This window comes from Lathamus discolor, chromosome 18 (genome assembly GCF_037157495.1).
Source record: "Lathamus discolor isolate bLatDis1 chromosome 18, bLatDis1.hap1, whole genome shotgun sequence".
In the NCBI taxonomy this organism is placed as follows: Eukaryota; Metazoa; Chordata; class Aves; order Psittaciformes; family Psittacidae; genus Lathamus; species Lathamus discolor.
The window spans coordinates 296,310-319,583 of record NC_088901.1 but is presented as its reverse complement, the minus strand read 5'-3'; the positions used below and the strand labels follow the sequence as shown (position 1 = coordinate 319,583).

At 60.1% G+C, this 23,274-nt stretch overlaps 1 protein-coding gene across 3 annotated transcripts in view; it reads right to left on the bottom strand.

The window, feature by feature from the left end:
- Positions 1–23,274, bottom strand: part of ADGRB2 (adhesion G protein-coupled receptor B2) — a 92,381-nt gene that overhangs the window by 15,475 nt on the left and 53,632 nt on the right. For all 3 annotated transcript variants that reach the window (XM_065697770.1, XM_065697768.1, XM_065697769.1), the window contains exons 2-3: positions 23,109–23,237; positions 3,133–3,940 (exon numbers count right to left, since the gene is read on the bottom strand). In XM_065697770.1, the coding sequence (XP_065553842.1) occupies positions 3,133–3,940; positions 23,109–23,237 (937 nt within the window). The remainder of the gene's footprint in view (positions 1–3,132; positions 3,941–23,108; positions 23,238–23,274) is intronic.

Sequence of the window (23,274 nt, the reverse complement as noted above, 5' to 3'; positions counted from 1 at the left end):
TGCAGCAGGAGCATGGCCTGGGGTGCTGTGTTCCCGCTGTGCTGGGCAGAGGTGCTCTCGCATCCCCTCTGCACAGCTTGCTGCAGTGAGGTGGCACAAATTTATGGCTCGGCTCACCAAAAATAACACCCGATCCATCAAGAGCACTAGGCGTGAAATTAACTGGCACGTGGAGGGTTCAGCAAGAGGCCCCCCCGCCCCGGGCCACCCCCTGCCCTGCAGCAGGGGCCCTTGTCCCTGGGCACAGGACACTGGGGAGCTCCTGTGGACCAGAGGAAACAGCAGGGCCTCCCCCAGGCACCATGGATGTGTCCCCCGAGAGGGCCAGGGACACACTGCTGCGGTGACAGCCAGGACAGAGCCAGGGATGGCACAACCACCTCATGGAGCTCAGCGTGGTGATGTCGCCAGGGGACGGACTGGCAGTGACATGGGGACACCCATGGGCAGGGGAGCCGCCAGCCATGCTTCGGGCACGCTGCAGCTCCTGTTGTAACACACAGAGGTGATCGCAGCGCCAGGCGGGGAGCGCTGCCTGCGCTGACACCTATTAGAGCCATCAACCAGACCCAAATTCACTGACTTTTGCCTTCAACCAGCGTAACCCCTGCATGGGCCCCTCGCTGTCACCCCCAGCTCCTTCCCCCCTGTGCGTCCTGCTCCATGTGCAGGCAGTCCCCATGAGGCTGCTCACCCCCAGGAGCAGGATTATGCACATCACGGCGAGTGCCCGGGAAACCCATAAATCCCAAGGATATACGAGGGAGCTCTCCTGGGCTGTGTTCAACAGAGGCACCAAATTCAATTTCCTTCAGAGAGCACTAAATCCACAGCTGTCGCTGCAGGGTGGCTGTGGCCGCCCCCAGCACCCACAGCTGCCCTGGGTATCCCCAGTGCCTCTCACCATGGCACAGTGCCTGGGCTGTAAGGGCAGGGCTGTTCTCCTGGGGACATCAGGGTGTCCCCCATGACCAGCTGTGTCCCCACAAGCCACGGTCCCATCCTGCATCACCTCCCTGGGATTGATTTCTGAAGGGTGATGGGTTTGGGGCAATGCAGCCCAAAGCTGGAACCACTCAGCACTGTGGGCTCTGTGGGGCCTATCGCTAACGCAGGGCTGCGAGGCGCCCAACGTTACCCCACAAAGCCTCAACCTCATCCCCACGCCCATCCACGCTTTTTGCCCCCAGGGACCCAGCGCTGTGCTTGCACCAGGGCTCCCCAGCTCCAACACCTCCCTATACCCATGGGACACCCGGGGCACAGAGGTGGCCATAGCTGGCAGGGGGGGCTGAAGAGCGGCTGGGTGAGCGCCAGCCCCACGTCGCTGCGCGGCTGCGGAGCTCGGAGGAGGAGAAGCCGGTGAGATCAGCGCTGGGCGCCCGCCAAGGCTCCGCTCACAGGCACCATTCAGCCCTGCTGCCACCCCCCCCTGAAAGGCGACCATTCTCCATGCCATGGGGCACCGGGGGGAGCCCGAGACCCCCCCTTGCCACCATGAAGGGTGCTCTGTGCTCCGGCCCCATGCCCGGTGTGACCCTGCAGTCTAAACCCTGGCGCAGTTGCTGTACCAGCTGGCAGCAGCGTGGCACACGGGGTGGCCAAGGCAGCGGGCTACCCTTGTGGCTCGGGTGCCGCAGGAGCACTGTACCTCCAGGTTTTAATGGAATGTTGAATGTGGTGTGGGGAAGGAGCAGGTAGTTCATGCTCTCACCAGTGCAGCGGTTGCTGTGCCAGCCTGCAGGAAGGTGGCAAGCGGCTCAGTGCCCAAGCTCACCAGGTCTGCAGGGACCCTGCTCTCCATCACCCAGCCCAGCATCCTCTCTCTGAGCCGTGCTTGGCATTGCTAACCCCACCAAACCACCTGTGGAGAGGTGCAGAACCCCTTGAGAAGGACAAGAAAGGGGCATCCTGAAGCCTGCGGCACCCACACCGGGTGTCAGGCCCCTGACCTTGGGAATGGCACCTGGACCCAACACTCAGCTCTTAATCATGCACGTGGAGTTGCATTTACAGTGGGAAAAAAGGAAGAAACAGTATAAATAAAGCCAGCTCAAGCAGCTCCCCTCGGGATGAGGCGATTTATAACCCTGCAGCTGTAACGGACCAGGGCTTTAGTCAGGGGATCTGCCCGTAATGACATTTAGCTCTTGAAATAAATGCTAAACCCCAGTGAAATTATACATACACCCACAGCCCATCACTACTGCCTAAGCTGCTGGATAAAGACCCTACGCAGCACAGCTGGGGATCACTCCTCCCTGTGCATCACCAAGCACTGGCAGAGTGGGAACATCTGGCCAGATGTGCCCCGAGCCCCCTGCATCGCCTTGGCAGAGATGCCCCATGGATGAAGGGAGAGCTTGGAAGAAACAGGCCCCTGCCACGAGCAGCCCAACCCCAGTGCCCAGGAGAGCACGGCTGCTTTATCTTCACTTGAGGTTCCGTAACAAGCAAATGGCTTCATTCCGGCTGGTTAATAGCCCGGCCGCGCCGTGCCGCGACTTCCTGCCTGGAATAACAAGCGCCCGGGCTGCAGCAGTCAAGGGTAATTTGCCACTGGAAAGGGTCATTTTACCTGCAAATTGTTTTCCACGTCTCCACCAATGCGGAGTGAAAGGGTTCCTGCCCCGGGCGAGCAGCGAGGCGAGCAGCAGCCTTGTGCCACGCTGGCTGTGCCATAGCAGCCGTGGCAAACAGCCGGGGCTGGCATGGCACGAAGCAGCGCTCACAGCGCCGGCCGGACCACGGCAAGGGCAGAGCAAGGGGCAGCTCCACCGAGCCCGGCCATCGCACCCCACTGCCCTGCGAGCGCGCATGGGCAGGATTCATCCATTGCATGGCTTCCCTTCTCCACGCACAGCACCTGATTGGCACCCTCTTCCCATGGGGAGTGTGCACGGGCAGGATTCATCCATTGCACGGCCTCCCTGCTCCACACGCAGCACCCGCTTCGCACCCCACTGCCCCAGGGAACATGCACGGGCAGGATTCATCCATTGCACGGCCTCCCTGCTCCACGCACAGCACCCGCTTTGCACCCTCCTTCCCCCGGGAGCGTTCCAAGGCAGGCCCCATCCATGGCACCCCCGGGAAGCAGGGCCGGAGCCGGGGTGCCCCCCCCGCGCTCACCGTGCCGCACGTCGGGCAGGTCGAGGCCGTCGGCATCGCCGGAGCGCAGGTCCGTGGGGCAGCAGGCGGTGGCGGGCGGCGCGGCGGGGGCGCGGGGGCCGTGCCGGGTGCCGTTGTGCCGCGGTGCGGCCGGGGGCTCGGCCTGGCAGCTGCAGCCGGCGTGCGTGAAGCCGCAGCGGCGGGCGCCGGGCGCCTGCAGGCACTCCTCCAGCCAGCGGCACAGCACGCTGCAGGTGAACTGGCTGGAGTTGTTGTTGTTGATGAGCAGCACCTCCACGAAGCGGAACTCCAGCGCCTGCGGGGCCAGCAGGCGCGGGGCAGCCTCGGGCTCGGCCGCCAGGCAGAGCTGCACGAAGTTCTTGTCGAAGTGCAGGAAGGTGAAGGGTCCCGCGCCCTCGCACAGCTCCAGCTCCGCTTCCTCCTGCTCCTGCTCCTGCTCCTCCTCCTCCTCGGGGCGCCGGGTGGCAGGCGGGGGGCTGGCGGCCTCGCCGCGGGGGTCGCAGGTGTAGTTGGCCAGGTAATGGTCGAGTGGCAGCACCATGGGCGAGAAGTGGGTGCAGACCTGCTCCTCCCGGTTGAAGCGGAGGTAGAGCGAGTATTTGGTGGGGTCGGGGTTCTCCAAGGTCCAGGAGCAGCCGGAGGCGATGGTCGGGAAGAGATCCTTGAGGGAGAAGGAGCCGTAGAGGACGCCGGAGGCCAGGGCAGAGCAGGCGCTGGGAGCGGGGTCGAAGCCCCGCGTGAGCCACAGGAGAGTCGATATCACAGCCAGTAAGAGGGGACCAGCAGCGGTCATCCTATGGCATTTGCCCTGCAGGAGAGACAGATGGATAGGCAGACACATGGATGCTTCCCAGGAGGCACCCGCTGTGGGTCCAAGTGGCCCAGGGGGTCAGTGGCGCGGCCCATGTCCCCACCTCACACCTTGCAGGCAGGGGACAGCCATTGAGAGCCCCTGCTCTGTCTCCTGGGCTGTGCCAAGGCAGCCCCTGGGGTGGGGAGTGTGCAGCATGGGGGATGTCACCCAAAAAACACCAGAGACCCAGCTCCCACCCCACACTGGGGGACCCCCATTGCAGTGACCCCCCTGCCCTCAGGAGCCGGCCAAGCACAACCTGGGCAAGGAGCCACCAAACAGCTTCTGCCCAGACTGGGCTATAAAAAGCCTTGTAGCTATTGCTGGTGTTCTAGAGCACCACGGGGACAGGCCAGAGGCTCACAGAGGAGGCCAGGGAGCTGTGCTGGGGGTACACAGGCACCCCAGCAGCACGGTGTCCTCCCCAGTGCCTGTGAGACCCTGGCACAGGGCTATCAGTGGCTAAAGGACGTGTTTCCTGGGCATCACGCCGGGTACGCAGCAGCATCGCCGAGGATGGCTTTTTAATAACTCATTAATAAAACAATGCATGCAGTGGCCTTATTAAATAGGACCGGAATGTGGCTCTACAGAGGCCGAGGCCACCGCGTGTGTCGGCAGTGCTCTGCTGCGCCAGTCTGCGCCTGGGACAGCCCTGGGGACACTCAGAATGGCCGCAGGGGATGGATGCTATTCCAGAGGCTGATTTCCAGACTCACCGAGGTCCCTGCTCCCCTCTATCCCAGCCGTATGTGGGGGATGCCGAGCACTCAACAGGACACAGGGATGTTCTTCTGCATCTCCTGCTCCCAGATCACCCCTGGCTGAGATGCCGGTACCAGGCATCCCCCATGCTCAGTGGGGAGGGAGCCTGAGCCTCAGCAGAGCCTGCGCCGGAGCCACGACAGGCACATTACAGCTAAAAATAACTCTGCTCTCATGCAACAGGCTGGCGCTGGCTCCCACTGCCCTGGCAGCGCGGGGATCCATGCCGGCAGCCGGTTCCTGCCAGTGGGACACAGGCCTGGGGAGAAAAGGGTTGGGATGGAGCCAGGGGGAGCAGCCACTCCTGGGGCAGGATCCAGGCAGAACCACCCTGGTGTAAGCAGGGGGATCCAGGGCAGAAGAAAAGCCCCCTGTCCTGTCCTGCAGCCGCGTCCACCACTGGGAGATTCCAGGGGATTCACCAGGAAACCCCTCACTGATGGCAGATGCAGTGGGTGGCCAAGGGGCAGCCAGAGACGGGTCCCCCCCCCCCGTGGGGACCCCCTAGTGATGCTCCTCAAGCACAGAGCAGGGACCTGGGATGCCCTGGAGAGTCACAGCCCTCCATTGCTCCGGGAGCCGAGGATGGGAAGAGGAGGAGGTGGAAGAGGAGGAGGCAGAGGAGGAGGAGGTCAGGCAGGGACACGCTGCCGCTCTGCAGCGAGGCTCCTGGGGCTCCCGCAGCCTGGCAGGGACACAAGATGGTGTTTGCTTCCCTCGCCCGAGAGCAGCAAGGAGGGATGCTCCAGCACCGCCATCCGCTCATCCCTCTGTGCCGCTGCTGCCCAGCCTGCTGGAAAGCTCACTGGGGGTGGGCAAGGAGAGCAGTGCACTGCCCCAGCACCCCAGGCTCCCCACACTTTAAACCCTGGTTGCTCTGGACCATGGGGAGCCTCCCCACACCCCAAAACCCTGCCAGGGCTGCGGCTGCCCGGGAGCCTGGCACCGCGCCAGTGCCGCTACCGAAGGCCAGGGCTTGTGAAGAACAGCTCAGATCTGCTCCAGCTCGCTCAGCACCAGCCCCGCTCCCTGCAGCGCTTGTTGCTGCTGCAGTGAAAACATTTCACTGAGCCGCAAGCTGGGTGAGCTGCTGAGCTGCAAGATGTTAACAGATATTTAACATCTGGGGCACCAAAGTCACCCAAATGGGGTCACCGGCACCCCTGACCTGGCACCACGGTGAGGGTCTTGCACGCTGCAGTGTCACCATTGTTTGGTCCAGCACGGGTGAGTCCAGCCCTGCTGGGTGCCAGGGCACCACAGCCCTCACCCCTCTGCCTCCCAAACAGCCTTGGTCGATCCGTGGAAATAACCCACTCATCAACAGTGTCTGCACCCCAGCACCACTGGCAAAGCCTGCCCATGGTGGGATGTGGGATGCTGACTGCCCCCAGGACCCACTGCATCCCACTGCCTTGCTGGGCTGCTGCGGGAGCGGGCACTGCTTGCCTGGGATGGCAATGGCACCGGAGCAGGGCTGGCACAGCCTGGCGCACTCGTGTGCTGCAGACACCTGCTCCAGTGCCTTCCATTTGCCTTTACTCCCCACCCCGGTGCGGGGAGGGGGTGGGATGTTAATTAAAGCTTTTAAAGAGTCATCACAAGAGCTGGGAAGCAGCCGTGTGGAAGTGACATCCCAGACTCCCTGTTCCCAGCCATCAGAGCACGGTCCCGCTCCATCACTGCCATCGCATCCCTCCTGGCTCCGGTACAGAGCTGAACCCGAGCAAGGCTCACGTCTCCCTCACCACGGCATGACAGGAGGAGGCACTGCTCTACATCATGCTGCACAAACAGGTTGTTTCCCTGAAGATGCTTTTCCTGAATGGGAATTTTGGCAGGGATATGGTCCCGCTCCATCCTCCTGCCACAGAGGGGGTCAGCTCCTGACCATCATGCCTCCACCTGCCTGCAGCCACCCTTCTCCAACCAGGAACAGCCAGGAACAACCAACCAACCCAAAGTGATAAACAGGCAGCACTAAACCCCACTGGCATTAATAATCTGAGAAACGATTAATAGCAATGTAAAAGGGATTTGGGTTTTGAGAGACACGGTTTTTAACTCAACAGTGTTCTTTCAATAGGCTGTAGAAAATAAATGATCCATGAGAATTCCTAACACAAAGATGGCTCGGGCCAAAGGCATGAGGGTAAGGAAGGGCTGGGCAATCCTGGGTGTTGAGCTATGGCTGGAAAATCCTCATTTCCTGCTGACAGGCTACAGCATCTGGGGAGGAACGGGCCATGAAACCAACTCCATCCCTGCCTGCCCAGCAGTGATGCTGATGACCAAGCACCAGAGTGAGCTCTTCCCGCCGGGATTGTCCTCAAACCTCCAATTACCAGGATCTCCACTAGTGCTTCAAAGGCATCTGGGAAGCTCAAAGCTGCCTCCACCCTGACCCCCAGCTCCAAACCCCATCCAGCACCGACACCAGCACCACGGCTCTACCGAGTAACAACCACTGTGAGCATCACCAGAGCAATCCCACCACATCCCTCCCCTCACCCACCAAAACCCCATCCTCCCGCAAGGCGTGCGCACGCACACGTGTGATCACACGTGGGCTCCATCCACACACAGCCCTCGGCGGGGAGAGGGTTACCCATGCTGCTCCCTCCCGCTGCGGCACAGCACCCCCCGTGACTCCCTCTCTCCGTGCTCTCCATCTCTGGCTTCCCCGGTGCTGCCACCAGCTCTCTGGCGCGGGCAGGCTGGCAGCAGCGCTGCGCTGTAATTAACGGTGCTGCTTTGCCAGGCGCTGCCTCAGCCCCGCTCGCACTGGCAAGCACAGGCCGGTTTATTTATTTTACTTAACTGCTGTTGGTAAAACTCCACTCCAAAAGCAGGGCCGAGAGACGGCACACAGAAACCTCCACCGGGATCCGGGATTAGGCTGTGCCAGGGAACAGCGTGTGCTGCCTCCCCATCCACTGGAGTCCCTGGAGGCAAAGCCCCCCCCTTGCAGCTGGGCACCTGCGGGGGCTGCAGCAGCTGAGCTGCTCCTGCTGCTTCCAAGGAGTTTCCCTTGTTGCTGGGATGTGGCTCCTTCTTCTCCACCAGCTCCATCCTGCAAAAGGGATGGCCCAGAGGGATCCAGAGGGGGGGACAAGTCGCAGGGTGGATGTGTGCTTTCTCCAGAGAGGGACGCTTTTCGCAACCCACCATCTCTTCCAAACCCAGATCCACCAGGAGCCTCCAAAGGTGCCCCAAGGAAGAGAAGGGGCCTGGCTCCATCCTGCGCTTGGGGAACATCAAGAGCGAACAGATGGGATGAGAGCGGGGGGGGACACAGTGGCCCTCATGAGCACTGAGGAGCTACAGAGCCTCTGACGTTTGGCAGCAAGACTGCGTGGCTCAGACCCAGCCCAGTCCCTATTAGAGGATGGCTCCGTGGTAGGAAATGAGTTTGCGGGGCCTGCATCCAGGTTCCCGTGGGGAAGCGTCGAGGCATCGCAGCAGCCCAGCCTCGGGGGCTGTGCTAGCAGCTTGTCCCACGGTTTGTGCATCCATCTGGCTGAGAATCATCTTCCTCCAGGCAGGGGGATGTGGGAAGCCCATCCTGCAGCCCCCATCTAGCGTGGGTCATGGGGATGTGGCAGCGCTGGGCACAACCCAGGGGAAGGAAGACTCATCTATTCCCACTGCTCTGCTCAGGAGCTGGTGCCAGGACAGGGCTTCCCGCAGCCGCTGAGGGTGCTGGAGAGGACAGATCCCACTGCAGCTGTCTGGGAAGAGGTGCTGTGCTGCACGGCCAGAGGTCCTTAGAGGCATCAAAAAGAGCTGGAGGCAGCTGGGAAGAGCAGGCAGCGTGTCCCAGGCAGTGCTGGAGCCCCTCTGCCACGTGGCTGTCGGTCGGAGAGCAATTGGTCACCCATGGAGCCAGTGCCGGATCCGTTTTCTCTCCAGCAAAATCCGTAGGAGCCTGGCTGCTTGCAGACTCCGATCGGAGCAGGGTTTGGTGACAAGGCTGGACAAACAACTGGGCAGGCCTTGGAGAGGAGCTGCTGCCAGGCTCCTGCACTGCCCCACAGCCAACTCCAGCCCCCACTGCCGTCCGTGCCACTGGTAACGAACCCCGCTGAGACACGGGTGCCAATGAGGGTGGCTGGAAAGCAGCCGGGTGATGGTGACGGTGACGACAGCCGCGTCACCCCGCTCCTCCCCACGGGCACTGGGGCGATTCCCGCAAGCCAACTCCATCCCCATGAGCCCTCCTCGGCTCAGCCACCACCTTCAAGGGGGGACAAGTCAGTCCCAAACGACCACCCCACCACCCACTGGGAGCATTCCGGCTCAGTGCCAGCCCCATGCCACCAGCTCCACAGCCATCAGCAGCACCCATCCAGAAACCCCGACCAGACATTTTGCCACAGCAGCCACCCCAGGGCCACCTCCCCACGTCCCCAGCGTCCACGGCTGCCGGGCGCCATCCAGCACAGGCAGCAGTGACATGACCTAGAAAAGCAAAGGGTTGTTCATACGCGGCACTGCCGTGAGCCCCTGGCACCAACCATGCAGGCAATGGTGCACACGCACCCCTGCTTCAACAAGTGACCTGCACGGGCGCACACACACACACGCATGCACACGTGCACCCCTCCCACCATCAACCCCAGGTCCCATGGGGAAGGGAAGCAATTCCCGGCTCCCCCCAGATCCACCTGAACGCCGCACATGCCCGCACCGGCACACGCTGAGTGCCCACGGTGCCCGGGTGCTGTGACACGAAGGGTCTCCACCATCAGCACTGCACAAAGCCCCACGCAGGGAGAGAGCTGCAACACCACCCGCTGCCGACACGCGGGCCCATGCTCCTGGTGTGTGCCAAAACCTGGGCCCAATGGCACGGGTGATGGCGTTGGGGAGAGCACCCACACGTGTGTGCCCACGCCAGGGCTCGCACAGCACGCAGCCGTGGCCTTGCTGGGTGACACGCCACGGCACCGTGGTGCCACATGTGCACCCAGCAACACGTATGTGCCCACCAACACACGTGCAGCACCACCAATGTAGGGCTGCCAGACTCCTGATACTGCTTGTGGGGAGGGACCGGCAACCGGGGCAGAACGGGAGCAGCGGGGGGGGGGGGGACCGGCAGAACCGAGGGGGGAGGACCGGCAACCGGAGGGGGAATGTGCTACAGGGGTGGAATCGGCAGCCACGGGGAGGAACCGGTTACCGGGAGGGGGGGGTGTGCAGCAGCTCCGGAGGACGCTCGGCAGCCGGGAGAACCGGCGATCAGAGCGGAGACCGGCAACGGCGGAACCGGGCAGACCCGGGGGGACCGGCGGCCCTGGCCATGCCGCCGCTCGCAGCCAGCCCCGGTACCGAGCCCGCCCTGCAGCCGCCGCAGCCCCGCGCAACTTCCAGGAGGGCCGGGGCCGCCCCGGGGGTGCCGCTGCCCCCGCCGAGCACCGGGCACCGGCGGTTCCGCGGCGCGGCTGCAACTGCCGGCCCCCGCCACCCACCGCCGGGGCTGGGAAGTTGGCCCCGGGGCTGGAAACGGGGGGCGGAGGGGGGGGGGGTCACAGCGGAACCGGGGCTCTGCCAACCGGCAGCACCGGCCGCCGCAGCCCGCAGCCCCCGCTGCTCCGCGGATCGGGGGCGGGGAGAGCGGAGCGCATCGGGGCTCGGTGCACCGGGAAGGACGGGGGGGGGCGGTCGGTGCACCGGGTGGGGGGGGTCTCGGTGCACGGAGGGGGGATGGTGCCGGTGCACCGGGGGTGTGGAGGGGTCCCCGTGCCCCTCCGCAGCCCTTACCTGCGCTCCGTCAGCAGCGCGGCGCGGCGTGCAGCGGGATGGCCATTCCCGAGCGGCGGCGGCGGCGGCTGCCGGTGCCCGGGCGCGCCCGGGGGAGCGCGGCGGCGCGCGGGGCCGGGAGCGGGCGCGCCGGGCCCCGGTAGCGGCGGAGGGGAGGGGAAGGAGGCGGGGGGGGGGGGGGGGAAGAAGAGGGGGGGGGAGCGGCGGCGGCGCGCGCCGCTCGGGCACTTGCTGCATGCGCCGGTGTGACAGCGGCGGGGGGGGGAAGGGGGAGCGGGGGTGCCCCCCCCGGCCGGCACCCCAGGATGGAGCGGGGGGGGGAAGGTGACCCCCGGGCTGCTGCTGCGCTGGGGGGGGCGCACATGCACACACATGGACGTGGGGCACACACACACGTGCACACGGGTGTTGTGATGCTGCTGGAGGCTGTGCATGCGTGTGCCTGGCGTGTGCAGGCACACACGTGAACTGGTTCATGCATGCACGGGCACTGGGTCGTGTCTGCATGCACATGGCTGCGTTCTTCATGTGTGCACACGTGTGGGGGCTGTTGGGGCTTGCTGAGGGACACGTGCACATGGGAGGGTGATGTGGAGGGCACATGCATGTGTATGGCACTCCCCTGTGTGGGGTACATGTGCTCACTGCCAGCACACACACGTGGAGGCCTTGGCATGGCATGTTTCGGATGCGGGATGCGGGGAGAGCTGGAGCACCTGCAGCAGGTCAGAAATGGGGCTGGCACACCCCGTGATAGCACAAACGTGGCACAGGTGTGTGTGACACGGGGACACCAGACTCCCAGAGCCACAGTGGTGTCTGGGGGGGCTGCAGAGCTGCAGTTTCCCATGTGACAGCTGTGCTTAGATGGGGTAAACCTGGTGGTGCACAGGCAATCGAGAGCAGCTGGCTCAGAGGCTCCACTGCAGCCTGGATCCTGCCCAGGGCAGAGCCTACCAGGAGCACAGAGAGGTCTGGCTTGGAAGAGATGGGGTGTCACCAGCACGGAGCCCCAGCCATGCAGCAGGGAGCCCAGCAGGATATAGCACGGCCTCGCTGCCATGGTGCTGGCAATGCAGCGTGTTCCCATTGCAGCCTGTCCACCTCCACTGGCCACATCCTGCACTGTGTCAGACCCGCAGTGCACAGGTCGCTGGTGGCCCCTTACAGCCCCCATTCAAGGCAGAAATCCAGTAGCAGGAGGCACTGTCATGACCACTGTTCATTACCCTGGGGATCTGTAGCTCAGCACCAGGCCTGATTGAAGCCAGCACTGCTGGAATTACAGGGTTGTACCCACTCAAGACCTTTGTGCTCCTTCCTTCCCTGGCATTCCCTTTTCCCAGTGCTCCCCTGCAGCCTGAGGGTCCCCGACCCAGTGTCCCCAGACAGACACTGGACCCCTCTGGGTTAAGTCTGAAAGCAAGCACACCAGTTTCTCAGGCTGATCTTTATACCAGGGAGAAAAGCATCATTAGCTCAGACATAACTGGAGGATATTCCAGAGCCCGTCTCTGCAAATCCAGATCATTGCAGCGCCTGCAGCTCAGGAGATGAGCGGTCCCAAACCCCAGCTCCCTGGGCCACACTCTGCTCCTGAATAGGTCTGCATGCTTGATAGAATCCCAAACACATTGCTTGTCACCAGCTCCCGCTGCCCTGCAAGCCACGCGGGACGTGATGCGGGATATGACGTGGGATGCTCTGCCCTGACCCTGCTGCCAGCTGTGGCACAGCCTGGCTTGCACCACTCAGTCCTGCATCTACAAGAGTCTCCTCAGCCCCCAGTGGGACCCTGCCTGCGGCACTGAGCTGCGGGAGCTGGAGGCACCCACTGTTACCAGGACAACTGGGTGCTCTCTGTAGCTGCTTGTTGCTGCTGCATCCCTGCAAACCTCCCCCAGCACAGCGTGAGCTCTGCCGCCAGCCATACCCTTGGCCCAAACCAGCACCCTGCTGGTGCTCAGGAAGTAGCTGGAGACCCCTCAGCCAAAATGAAGCATCCCCCTGGCTGATGGGTGTGAGCACCCAGATCCTTCCTCATCCTCCTCACCTCAATGAGGCGGGATATGGCGAAAGCACTGAACAGGGCACCCAGCCTCAGCAGTGCTGCGGATTCAGGGGGGGTTGGAGGTCAGAACAGGGCAGAGTTAGAGCAGCACCTGCATGTGTGGATATTGGAACACTGGGGCTTTGGCTGCTGGATGGGAATTAGACCTGTCCATTAAGGAAGTAATAACCTGCCAGTCTGACACAAGGCCCCCGGTGACACCACAATCATCACACACGTCCTGCCGTCGCAGTTGCCAGCATCCCTGGGCATCACCAGGACAGGCAGCACTGGCAGGGACGAGCCACGGGCTCCCGAGGCACCGGCACGGTTGGGTTTCCCATACTCTTATTTCCCCTTCATTTGGCACAGAAATGAGAGACGGGAGAATGCTGAGGTAGCAGCTCCTCTGTGCCTGGCCCTGGATGAGGAGTCAGGGAAGAGACTGACTCCAGCTCCTGGCTGGGGGAATGCAGGGATGCCCCCAAGCTCCTACGGCTCCAGATGGGCCCCAGCCCCAGGGCTCATCTTCCCCAAGCAGCAGCTTTTCAGAAGGGTTCAGCAGGAGCATCTCGGCTTGAAGCACAGAGCAGGGCCGGAGCAGCAGAAGGCAGCTGCCTGTCTGAACCACTTCCCATAAACTTCACTGTGAATCGCTCCTGTGGAAAAACAAAAGCAGTGATAAACAGGGAAGTCTGGTTTGCAGGGGCATCCGCTCTAATGGGAAGAGGCAGCAAGCGCAGGCCGAGGAGCCTTTACCAGGTGCCAGGAGCCCATCACCAGGATGGAGGGAACAGCCCCATTCCGGCTGCCCGCGGCCACTGCACCCCTCCAGGTAACTTCACATGAAGCTGGTGGTGGCAGGGAGAAAAGCAAAGGAGCGAGGGAAGCCCGAGTGATGAGCAGAAGAGGAAGGATGTGAATAAGCTCCAAAGCAAACGTCACTTCGGGTGTTGTTACAGACCGAGGAACACTGCCACCATGGCACAGCCAATTCCCAGTCTCAAGCTGCTCCCAGGCTCATGGACGTGGTCATTGTGCCCAGGAAGATTGGTTTCAGCTCAGGGTCTTCATTTTGATTTTTCCAGGCTCTTTGTGTGCTGAAGGATGGACCAGGGCTGATCTGTGTCCATCTGTGCTGATGTGGAAATGATGCCTTGGAACATGGCAGAGCAGTGCAAGGACTGGAATAATTTCTGCTGGGTGAGGGGGCAGGAGGTGCCTTCTGGATCTGTGGGGTGGACGGATGAGCACAGCATCAGTAAGGAGCCAGCAAATGGGAAACCTGCAGGATTTCTACCTCTGGATCCTCCTCACGCCTCAGAACAGCCCTGATCCATCCTGGGGCTTCGGCGAGGATAAATCCCTCTGGATCACAGCGTGCTGGAAGGTCCTCCCAGACTGGAGCAGCCTGGCAAGGAGCAAGCTCACACCCACCCCTGCACACCCTACCCCGCTGCAGGGCTGCCCCATTGCAGCCTCTGGCCACCAGAGCCATTTCAGTGCCCAAACCTCAGGCGGATCGCACCGCACACGAGTCACCACTGAGAGCAGGAACCTTGCATGAATATTCATCTGGATTAATATACATGAGGGCTGCAGAAAGCCCGGCTGAAGGCGTCAGCAGGATGTTATCTTGGCTGCTCAGCCCTGCTGCATTCAACGCTGGCACCTGATGGCTTTTCACAGCAGGAAAACCCAGAGCTGGGTGTTGGGAAGCCACATGGCCACATCCCCTCTCCCCCTCAGCATCTCTGGTGGCCTCTTCCACAGGGGGCTGGAGGCCCAGTACCTCCCAGTAATCCATAAACTGGGCTTACTGATCTGGATCTGGATGGATCCAGATGTATGTGGAAGTTTTCAGCTCCTGCCATGGGGGAAATTGAGGCAAAAGGATAGGCTTAGGGCTGCCAGTGGCAGATGCAGCAGCTCAGTCCTGGCCCCATGGTCCCATCACCACCATGCTCCCAGCATCACTGTTACCACGGCAGGGTGATGGTGATGCCTGAGCCATCAGAGCCAGGTTATGTGTGGCTCCTCCAGGACTTTGCCTTTGTCACTCTGCCAGCAACCTGGGGCACAAGCAAGAGCCTGACATTTCCACACCGCTCCCAGGCCCCGGGATGAAAGCAGAACGTAATTAGCAGATTAATCAGGAGACAATAGCTGGGGCTCTGGTGCTGCTGAGCTGTCACCAACTCAGTGTGGAGCTGACCCCGAGCATGTCTGAGGCCAGACAAGCCAGGGATGGCCACGCATGGGAAGGGGCACGCACGGTCCCCATGTACTCACTGTGCCTGTGGCCCCTGCCATGTCCTGTCTGCCTCTGCACCCCTGTTGGCAGGAGGGGATGTGACATTTTGTGCCTGTCAGGAACCTGGGAATGAAACCTTCAAAGGGCAGCACCATCCCTTGCCCTCCGACCAGCTAAAACCCATGAATCACAGTGAATTTGCATTCTTATGAGGTGCCCTGTGAGTGCGGCGAGCCTCGTTCAAACACATTTCGGTGATAAAATGATATTGACTCTGAGTAATTAAAAACCATTTCCATATTCAAATACAGCTGATTGAGGAGAAAAGGCTCCTTTTAGTTGCCTGGAGGGGAATTATCAACTTTTGGAGCGCGCAGCACGGCAAACGCATCTTCAGTTGGCAGCGTGCGAAAGGCCCATGGAGGAGGAGGAGGAGAGGAGGAGGAGAAAGAGGAGGTGTAGGAAGAGGAGGAAGTGTAGGAGGGCTGGCGTGCAAGGTAAGGTGTGACTTGGCTGCCTGCAAGCTCTTCCTTTGCATCCTGCCTGGTCCTTGAGGAACCAGGGCTGATGCCACAGCTCGACCCTAAAACAATGCCCTCCTTTCTCCCCCCTCATCCATGGGGTCTTCCCAGGGAAATGTGGCCTCCCAGCCCCTCTAGCAGCAGCGTTACCAGCTCTGGATAGACCCAAACTCCCCTGTTGCTCTGAAGGGGATAGTCTGGGTGAGCTTTGAGCAAGGCCACAGCGGTGGGAAGGTCAGGGACATGTCCTAGCACGGTGAGACCCGCACCACCCCATCTAGGTCATTTTAGAGTGTCAGGGGAGCATCCAGAGGCTGCTTCATCCCTTGAACCCACCTCTCCAAACCCCCAGCCACAGCCAAGCTGCCACCAGCACAGCCCCTCCTGCACCTGCAGCCACCCCAGTGCCACCGCTCTGTCTCTGCCATCAGTGTTCCTGGAGCACTGGGTGGGACACGCTCCTGGGTCTGCAGCTCCTCAGAGCCCCTCCATTGCCTCTGAGTATGGCTTTGGGCTCCACTCGGTTTCCTATGGAAACCAGCCTGCGGTTCAGCTCAGCCTCCGCGCACGGGTGTGTGCACGGGGATGGGGGTGCCCCACACCCTCCATCTCTGCTCCCGGCTATCACTAGTGCATCAATTGATGCTTGGTGCAGAGCATGAAGCCACCCAAACCCTTGAGCCAGAGGCCAGGGGGGAGCAGAGTACCCACTCCTGGGTGGCCTCTTAGTGCAGTCCCTGGAGGGATGATGCAGGTCCCACACCATGAGGATGCTCCATGTCACCCCACCAGTCCACAGGGTCTGTCCAGTGGTGCAGCACCTCAAAGTGCATCCAGAGTCTGGTGTTTGTTCAATATAAGCCACAGCCAAAGGCTCTAAATGTGCTTGAAAAGCACCAGGGAGAGCCTGGTGTGAAGTTTACAGGGACACCGGTCCTGGGAACAAGGATGAAGCAGATGTCTGGGTACCGTGGGTTGCTTGGAGTCATCAATGTTTTCCTTCCCCTTCACCCCACAGGCTCACAGTCCCGGATCCAAGATCCAGGTATCCCAGAGCCCTTCTCCATGGGAACCCCGTGGTGGGAGCAGGTTCATGCCCACAGGGACCCCCCAGCCCTGGGGCCATTGCATCCCATGGGACACTCACCCTGGCACCCGCTGCTTACAAGGCAAAAATATTGAACATAAAGCCAGAGCCAGGGGAATTAAAGAACCATAATTAAAGAAAATGCTGCAGCATGTTGAGGCAGAATAGGATCATTGTGTTTACCTCCCACATCCCAGATGGATGCATGCGGGCTGCAGACAACGTCGGAGCGTGTGGAGAAGAGGAGAGGAAGGCAGTGAGTTAGCCCGGGATGCGTGTGAGCAGAAATTGAATTTTTATCAGTTTCTATGTAGATGGTGTTTATTCATCTGTCTCCTTTCCATCTCCCCCTGCATCTCCCTATTTCTTTTACAAAATTACTTTCCTCCTTTGCCCTAATTTTGTTTGTACAGAGAGCAGCTGCTTTCCTCCATTTCAGCACAAAAAAGTATCCTGGTAAATGAGGTGCTGTGTATCCCCGGCAGAAGTTTCAGCAGCTACCCAGAGCACATTATCTCTTTGCTCCTGCAGGGCCCCGTTTCCATCACAAAAAGCTAATGCCTGCCTCCTGCCCTTCCAGAAAACGCTCCTGCCATCTCTGCTGCCTAAAGCCCATCCAGATCCAACCCCTGCCATGGGCAGGGGCACCTTCTAGTAGAGCAGGTTGCTCCAATCCCTGTTCAACCTGGCCTTGATGCGGTCCATGATCCCTCACAGTCACAGGATGGGTAACAGCCCAAAACTGGTCCAGATCTCCAAGTGACACCCTCCTGCCATGGGAGATGCACCCTCCTCTGCAGCTCCGCTGGGAGCTCTGCTAATATTTATGAAGGGTCTTGGAACCAGAGATGGATGGAGCCGGGATCACCCAGAACACCAATAACGGTGTATTCTCCCCCAAGAGGTGGTACTTGTCTCTCAGCCTTTCCAGGAATGTCAACGAGAGGTGCACAGCTGAGCCTGGAGCACAGCCTTGGGATGCTCCCAAAAACCAAGAGCCTGGAGAGAGTCTGACAGCCAGGCCCCATGTCCCAAAGCAGGACCCAACCCCAGTGTCTCTGTGTCCCACCGGGAAGAACATCCCACTGTGACACTCAGCACCCCCAGGCCTCTCATACTGCAGATAACACACAGCCACGCTGAGCACATTCCTTCCATGCAAAATCCCCCAACAACAGACACTTAGTCCTGCAAAGCTGGAAAAACCTCCCCAGGAGACCCCAGCCCAGCCAATAACTCCCGAGGAGACACAACCAAAGGGATATTCCCAGGGAGAGGTCCTGGGATGACTTTGCTATAGGGGCATAGGAGCTGCTGGCTCATGCTGCCCCTCCTGCCCCGGAGAGCTGCTGCTCCCAGTGCCACCGGATCAAACAGAATCACTTTGTGCTGTCCCTCGCATGAGGGAACCCCAGCTCGCAGCATGATTGATTCCCCCGCAGGGGCCACCATTAAAAATGTATGGAATTACTCATGCAAAGTCGCACTTACACACAGGCCTTCTGTGAGGACATTAAAACACCAGCACTTGTCAGTCACTTACCTGCTGTTTGCGATCTGCTCCTATTTATTATCATGGACAAACCAGCATTGATTCTGTTTTTGCCTCCTCACGCACCACACTGGGCTCCCCAGCTCCCAGGCTGGTGTGTGCTCATCACAGCTCGGCTCCGACCCCCAGCCTCTCTGCTGTGGCAAAGCTCACTTGGGGTTGAGGCCAGGAGAGCATCAGGGTGCTCAGGATGCTCAGCATCACTCCCTCATCCCTTCCCAGCTCCCTTCCCACCTCTGATGGGGCAGAACCCGACTGGGGGATAGTTGGAGGAGCATCATGGTGCTCTGGATAGGAATGGGCTTTGTCCTCGACCAGGATCCAGGCTCTCCCAGAGCTTCTCCTGGCATTCCCTGCATCCCTCGGGGCCAGGCTGGATGCAATGGATGCCTGGCCTGTTGGGAAGCAGGTGCTGCAGCAGCCAGCTCCTGGCTGAAGCCCCGGCTCCTGAGCTGGGGAGGGAACAAGCACTTTTACACCCATGTCACAGGGAGGTGAGGGAATGTGAATACAGTAGATTGTGCTCGCTGGGTTGCTCTCACTGTGAGGAGCGGGGCTTGAATCACGTAATGTTTCCCCTCTGCTCTCAAAGCATTTCAACTTGTAATGCATTTCCCTTCCTGCCTGAGCACCTTGCCGAGTCAAAAAGACAAATTTCCCAAGGCTTCCAAAGCTGCTGAGAGGCACAGCGCCGTGCCTCCAACCATCGCTCATTCACCCAAACAGCCACAGCTCCCAGATGTGGGGGCAGAGCGCAGCGCGTCCCCTGCCCGCTGCCTGCCAACGGGAGGTGGGAGCCCCTCAACCCAGACAGCAGAGAATTGAAAGTAAGTTGGGTCTGGGGGCTCTGGCTGGATGGAAAAGGGAAGGACTTTGGAAGGCTGGAACCCATCCCTGCCCTCGGACAAGGACAGTGCCACAGTCCCCAGGGCAGCAGCAATGCCCTAAGCACCTCCAGGGACAGCACTGACCATCACCAGCACTCAGCCCTTTCCTTTGCCACATCCTGCACCGGTTCATGGCAAACTTGGTTCATTCTGACTCTTGCAGCCAGAGCAAATCAAACCTTTCCCAGCCACCAAAATCCCCGTGTGGGAACCCTCAGCTCTGGCCAGGAGGCTAGGTTTGGAATTGGTTTTAAAAGGATTCAGCAGGAGGAGAGACCTCCCCACTCCCCTCCCTCACACCTTCCCATGTACATGAGACGGGGGATGAGTCTTCAATGGGAAGAAACCAGCTGAGTGGATGGGACGCATGGAGGAGGTTTTGGGGACACCTCCTGCTTCTCGCACAGTGCAAAGGCACTGGCAGGTCCCACATGACTCCTGGGACCAGGGCAAAGCCCATGCCCACATTTGAAGCCAGGAGACAAGCAAGGAAGGGCTTTCTTCTTCAAATGATGGCCCAGTTTCGATACTTCTCTCTGGTGTAACAGAGGGATGACACCTTCACTCACTCAAGCATGGTTGGCAGTGATGGCAGCTCACTGAGGCAGAAAGACAAGGGCAAGTGGGGCACACCAGCCACCCTGACAAGCCCCATCCAGCCTTTCCCCTTCCCTCCATCCCAGTTTCCCCCATTCCCCAGGACAAGCACATCTGTGGAAGGGAGCAACACCCCATGGCAAAGCTGCCCATAGAGCAGCACGGCCAGCAGCAGCGTGTCCGCATGACCGCATGCCCACGGAGTACAAGGAAGGCACCACTTCCAGGCATTCCCAAGGCCAGGATGACGCCTCCGGCCCCGCTGCTGCCTCTGAGGCTGTGCCAAAGCAGCGCATGCAATTAGTAAATTAATTAGGGAGCAGAAACGGAGATTTCCCGGCCCCGAGCTGTCATATCACCAGTGTTTTGTCAACCCAGATGACGACTGGTAGAATTATTACTGCGGTGCTGGGGGTTGAAAGAAAGAGGAGAGAGAGATTTGCAGGGAGAGGGGAGGATAAAAATATAAAGAGAAGAGATAGGAAAGAACAAGATAAGTGGGTTTTGTTGCTAATGGAAGCTGGCACAGGGACAGAATTGCAACTATTATAAGACAACACGCTACACTAGTAGTGGTTCTGAATGATCCTCTTAATTAACAGCCAGCACAAAAGGAGCCTGTGCCCACCTCCAAAAGCCTGCATCCTGCTGGAGGAGCTGCACAGCTCCATGGGGAGCATCCCGCAGCCAGCCCAGGGCCAGCCACAGCCCAGAATGCACGGTCCTGAGCCTGCAGGAATGCTTGGAGCAGAGAGGATGCTCAGAGCTGAGGGCAGCAATCCCTTTGGGTGAATCCTTGCACAGAGCAGCCCCAGGCACCACGAACAACTCAATGGTTTTGCTTTCCCATGCTTTGCCCATCTGCATTTCACACCCAGCACCACTGCAGCACGATGAGCTGCAGGGACGCACCAATGGGGACACAAGCAGCAGCTCACCAAGGTCCCCATCCCCTCCTGCCACCCCAGCTGGGCTGGGACCACAGCGTGGCATGGGATGGGGCTGGTACCAACAGGCAACGCTACCAGCACATCCAGAGCCTGTGGCTGCAGAGCAGTAGCCCTGGCACACGATTTCCCTTCCCCACCCCGTTTCCTCTTCATCTTCAAGGGCCAGATTTAAGCTGTGTATCCAATCATATGTAAAAATAACACCCCACCCTCCCACTTGGGAAACTGATTCCTTCACTTCCCACCCGGCTCCAGCTTTAAATATCCCTATTTAAATGCAGATTTGTGCTGTCTCCCTGCAATTGCCTGCTGCAGAGCTGGAGCTGGTGGGTGCTTGACCATGGTGGGGCCTGACCCACTGCTCCATGCAAGCCTGAGGTGGGCAGGAAGGATCCAGAGGAAACACCCCCAATGCACTCCCTGTGATGCCCTGTTGCTCCTTCCTGAACCAGGCACCAGCTGCCCCTACACTGCCATTGAAAGCCATCCTGCCGTCATTTTGCATGGGAATTCAGGCAGAGATGGAGTGGAGCAGCAAGACTCCTGACTGTGACCCCCTAATAATGGCTGGAGCCCTTCAGCCACACATGGGACACATCTGCATCCCCAGCACCAGGTGCAGGAGATGCTGGGAGGGGATTAGGAGACAGGGGCAGCGTGGGTGCACCCTAGCTCTGCAGGGCAAAACGTGGAGGGGGAAGCAGACCTGTTGTGTGAGCAAATACAGCATCTGTGCGACTGGCAGAGCTCACACCCACAGCCCCAGAGCCAGCCTTCCCCATGCCCGCACACTGGCACACCCTCCTCGCAGGGAAACCAGACCAGGGGAAGAAGAAGCACGAAGCATGAAGGAGAAAGGGTGGGATGGGAGCCTGCAGCCTTAGGCAGGGCTTTAAGGGTCCTGCAAGTCTCTCAGCTGCCTCATGGGGAGGTTGGTGCAGGGTTGAAGCAACGCAGACACCGGCATCACGGGGAGCAGAGCAGGGGTTGTCAGCATCAGCACTGGCAGTGACCACACATTGTAACTTCTAACGGGAGGGAAAAGCAAGGGTGAGTTTGAAGAAGTCATCATAAGGATCCCAGAGGGACTTTTCCTAGCTTCTCAAAGCGCTTAATTCCTTCCCCTCGGCAGCAGCTGAGATTCATGGCAGTGATCCCGAAATATCGCCCATTGCAGCAGGAAGAGGAATCAACTCCGGGCTCTGAAGCTCTTCCTTTAGGAGAGGTCCAACTGCTCAGGGCTCAGCCTGGCCCCTCACCACCTGCCTCTAGGAGGATACTGACTGCAGAGCATCCCCCAGTGGGACAGGGACCAGCCATGCCCCCCCCCCCCCCACCTGAGGTGGCCAAAGGCAGCTCACTCACTGCTAGCAACAGCATTCGCCGGGTCTGGGTGGAAAACCGACATTTATCAGACCTTTTGTGATAGAGGACGTCAGTACTGGGGGGGGCTCGCAAATCCAGGGATCCCAGCTCTTCCCCTCCAACATGCCTTTGTGTCCCAGTGCTCCCCGGTCCAAAATTGCCTCCTTGGAAGAAAAGCATCATTCTTGCTGAAATGAAGGAGGCAACAGGGCAAGCGCAAACGGCATTTACATATTCAAGTGCCTTATTTCTATTTTAGCACCTCATCGTCTATTTTTGTCACAGCAGAAACACAACAAGACAAGGCCAGAGAAAGGGCAAGGAACGGGCTCGAAATGTGGGGCAGAGGCAGAAAGAATAAATCCCAGCCTGCGCACAGGTATGGCTGAGACCTCTCCTGCTCATCACACCCAACGTCTTGAGCTTCTGACTGTGGTGCCCCCTTCACTGCCAGGAGCTGCTGCTCCTGCTCATTGCATTAAACTGGGTGTGAAAGGCACATTTGCCCTGTACACAGTGGGTTTATGCAAGGGAGGGGGTTTAAACAGGGGAAATTCACCCAAATGGGGGTTATTTGAGCATCTGCTCATCCCCGTGGTCTAAACTAGTTCAGGCTTCGAGTCTGCACTGAAGCCTTGTGTCTGTGGAGGAGGCCTGGAGGGGGAGATGGGGGCTTTGCAGTCGCTGGGTGCTCTCAGGATCGGGGGGCAGCATCGAAACCCCAACCCTGGCATGGAGCATCCCGGGGCTCTGCTTGTCCCAGTGCTGGTCCCTGCTGGTGGCAGGGAGCTCTCTGGTCCCAGAGGAGCCCTGTGGCAAATGGCTTCATGCTGGCAGGCTGCTGGTAATGAACTAATTGATATTCCACCGGCGCCAGCCCCGCTCGCTCCTCACCCCGTAAATAACCACAACCCAGCCAGGAGCCGGGCAGGGCAAAGGGACACGGATGCCTCCAGCCACCCCGTCACCATCCCCTGTGCACCCGCGGGAGCAGAGGGCTGAGCACTGCATGGTCCCCACCACCCCTGGGGCAGAAGTGCTCCTTTTCGCTGGGAAATGCATCAAGAACCTCAGATCCCCACACAGGGGGGATACTCCAGGGTGAGGGCAGCCCCCCGTAGCCGGAGGGGAATGGTGGGGGCTGGCTCAGCAGCATCCTTCCCTGTTGCCAGGACAACGGGATGTGATGGAGCCATCTCCATCAGGGCGATTGCAGGCACAGGGAGATGTTGGGATGTGGGGGATGCAACAGACAGCAGGATTGAGTGCTGAGGAGGACCCCCAGGCTGGAGTCCATATGGATCCTTTGGAGATCCCCCCAAGACCCACCTGTACCATGCTGAATGCAGCCCAGCAGTCTCCACACGGACAGGGACATGACCTCATGGTAGGAAGCACTGTGCCAACACAGGGAAAGCAGGATGGAGAAGGAAGCCCATAGGGACAAGACCCAGATCCCTAGGGAAGAGACAAGGCACATCCTCAGGACCCAGTT